Source organism: Nuphar pumila, chromosome 2 (assembly GCF_984573655.1).
Source record: "Nuphar pumila chromosome 2, dmNupPumi1.hap1.1, whole genome shotgun sequence".
Lineage (NCBI taxonomy): Eukaryota > Viridiplantae > Streptophyta > Magnoliopsida > Nymphaeales > Nymphaeaceae > Nuphar > Nuphar pumila.
This window is the reverse complement of record NC_143250.1, coordinates 149105301-149108136: the sequence shown is the minus strand read 5'-3', so window position 1 is coordinate 149108136 and position 2836 is coordinate 149105301. Positions and strand designations below refer to the sequence as shown.

The following is a 2836-nucleotide window of genomic DNA, read 5'->3' as shown; positions in this document are numbered from 1 at the left end:
GATCTCTTTCCGTCACGTGAAGGTGGGCGAGGGTGGTCGCGCCATGGTGTCGAAAAGCAAGAAGGGGAAGGAAATCGTGGTGGGTTCGTGCCTAACGGGGAGTTTGGAGTTTGATTCCCGCCTGCCTGCAGGCCCCACTCTGCCCCCTCTCCTCTTACTTCTTTTCCTACGGGGTAGCTTCATTCCATTCCCTTCTTATTTCCACGGGAGGCGGGGCCGGGGCTGAGAGAGAGAGAGAGAGAGAGAGAGAGAGAGAGAGAGAGAGAGATGGGGGGCATTGACGACCATCGGAAGCCTGCATCGATGGAATCTCGACAACGGCTCAAGTCGAGGCTCAAGGTTCTGCTGCTGGTGGTATTCTCTAACATCCTCACCGTCTACATCTTCACGGGACCTTTCAACTGGTCCCAGTACTCGCAGCGCCTGGGCAGCCTGTTCGACGCCCACGAGCTTCTCCATGAGCTCAACACCACGCAAAATCGCCTCGTCATGACCGAGGCCCATCTCTCCGAGGTGCAGAAGCAGCTGCACTCCTCCAACACCCTCCTTGAGAACCTGCTCACGGAGCTGGCTCGGCTGAAGGAGTCGCTGCCGGAATGGGGGAGCAGCAGCAGCCGCAGCCGCAGCCAGAACGATGATGGTGCCAAGACAGATCCCCTCGCCGGTTGGGGCCCCGACGTCCCCGACGAGGTGAGGAACGTGGTGGGTTCGCACAAGCTGCCGCTGGGTTTCTCGACCACCTTTGGGTCGGAGGAGATCTACCCGCCGGTGGGTCACACCTGCCAACGGTTCCAGGAGGAGCTGAAGCAGTACATGTCCTACGAGGTCGGGGGGACATGTCCGGCGGACGACGTCTTCGCGCAGCGGCTGATGATCAAAGGGTGCGAGCCCTTGCCCCGAAGGCGGTGCCACCCAAGGTCGCCCGAGGGGTACGTGGAGCCCGCACCCTTCCCTCGCAGCCTGTGGGAGACGCCCCCTGATACCAGCATCACCTGGGACCCCTACAGTTGCAAGAGCTATCAGTGCCTGATCGAGCGCAAGAACAGCAAGGTGCAGGCCGACTGCAAGGATTGCTTCGACCTGCAGGGCAGGGAGAAGAGCAGGTGGCTCATCGACAATGGAGGGCTCGACTACGGCATCGACGACGTGCTGGCCATCAAGCAGGGGACCATCCGGATCGGCCTTGACATCGGGGGCGGCTCCGGGACATTCGCGGCAAGGATGAGGGAGCGCAACGTTACCATCGTAACGAGCTCCATGAACTTCGACGGGCCCTTCAACAACTTCATCGCGTCGAGGGGGCTCATCCCCATCTACATCACCGTCTCCCACCGCCTCCCTTTCTTCGATAACACCCTCGACATCATCCACTCCATGCACGTCCTCAGCAACTGGATCCCTGACACCATGCTGGAGTTCGTCCTCTACGACATCTACAGGGTGCTCAGGCCGGGGGGCTTCTTCTGGCTGGACCACTTCTTCTGCTTCGGTGCTCAACTTAACGTCACCTACGTCCCCATCTTCGACCGGATAGGTTTCAACAAGCTCAAGTGGACGGTCGGAAGGAAGATGGACAGAGGCATCCACCGCAACGAGTGGTACCTGTCCGCATTGCTGGAGAAACCCATGACCTGACCTGACACCCGTGAAAATAAAAGACGGACACATGGACGGACTAATATATAGGAATAGCAAAACGGGGACAGACAAAAAGAGCAGCACCCACAATATCTACCCCTCCTCCCTCAGCTCACTCCCCCATTTCCAAATGATTTCTTTTTTCTTTTTTTTTTCTTTTCTCTTCTCTTGAAAAATTTTAAGTCATATATTGATGCACACTCCTACATGTCCAAGATTACTGTACTTCTTTCCTGTCATATTGGTTTTCACTCGAGCAGCAGGTGTGTGCTCTTTGCCCCAGATCTAATGGCAATTCAGCTTAATTTTCCAGAGATGGGAAAGACAAAGATGTAACCTTCCAAATAATGTTCTCTAGGTTTTGAAAAAAGAATGATGATCAAGCAATTCTCTCCAACTTCCATACTCGATTAAATTCGGTGATTTAATTTGCATATGGATGCTACGCCTGTACTCTTAGCAGCTAAAAGGATCCTACATCCTATTCCTACGGCTAAGTCTAATCCACACACGTGACGGTGTCGGGCTAATTTAACCGTTGATTGAATAGATGAGACTGAATGTAGGATGGATCTTACTTATCATATGTCAGATGATGGGTCCGTTTTCACGCGTTCGGTGAGAATAGGTCAGAGAGAGGGGTCGGCACCGTCACCGAATGCTCCTGGAGGATCGTAGTTGACTAGTACTTGTGAAAAACAGAAAAAAATCGGGGAAAAGGTGAATCAGCCAGGATCGGACATCATAGCTGGTTTGGCAGCACCGGGTTTGGGATCAGGTGATATTGAAAATCACCAGTAGATATCGATCACACATCGTGTATGGAGGCATGTCTAGGAAAATGTCCTTGAGGGAGCCCAAAAGGCGGTACAAGCATCCCATGGTGGTGCCCCATAGGAGTGGGCCATGAGCAGGGTTTGAGTCAAGGTTTTAAGCCCTGACCTGTTAGCTATCGGGCTGAAACCCAACCTGTTATAAAAATGGGTTGGGTCTGGGTCGACGCACGGGCTATTAGGCCGACCTGATGGGCCTGAGCTACCTAAATAATTTTTCAGTAGCTAGATTACATGCAACTTGGTAACTATTTCTATTTATCTATGGGTGCATTAATCTTTCGTTTAATTCATTACTTTTGTTATTATAAGAAATAATTTATAAACTTCATCCAAAGTAACCTACAAATGGGTTTTGGTCAGGC

At 52.5% G+C, this 2836-nt stretch overlaps 1 protein-coding gene across 1 annotated transcript; it reads left to right on the top strand.

The window, feature by feature from the left end:
• Window positions 1-275: 275 nt before the first annotated feature.
• LOC149847611 (putative methyltransferase At1g29790) lies at window positions 276-2006 on the top strand. Its single transcript, XM_089998478.1, has one exon. It carries the CDS (start codon window positions 304-306, stop codon window positions 1633-1635), a length of 1332 nt encoding a protein of 443 aa, XP_089854604.1. The 5' UTR covers window positions 276-303; the 3' UTR covers window positions 1636-2006.
• Window positions 2007-2836: the final 830 nt, after the last annotated feature.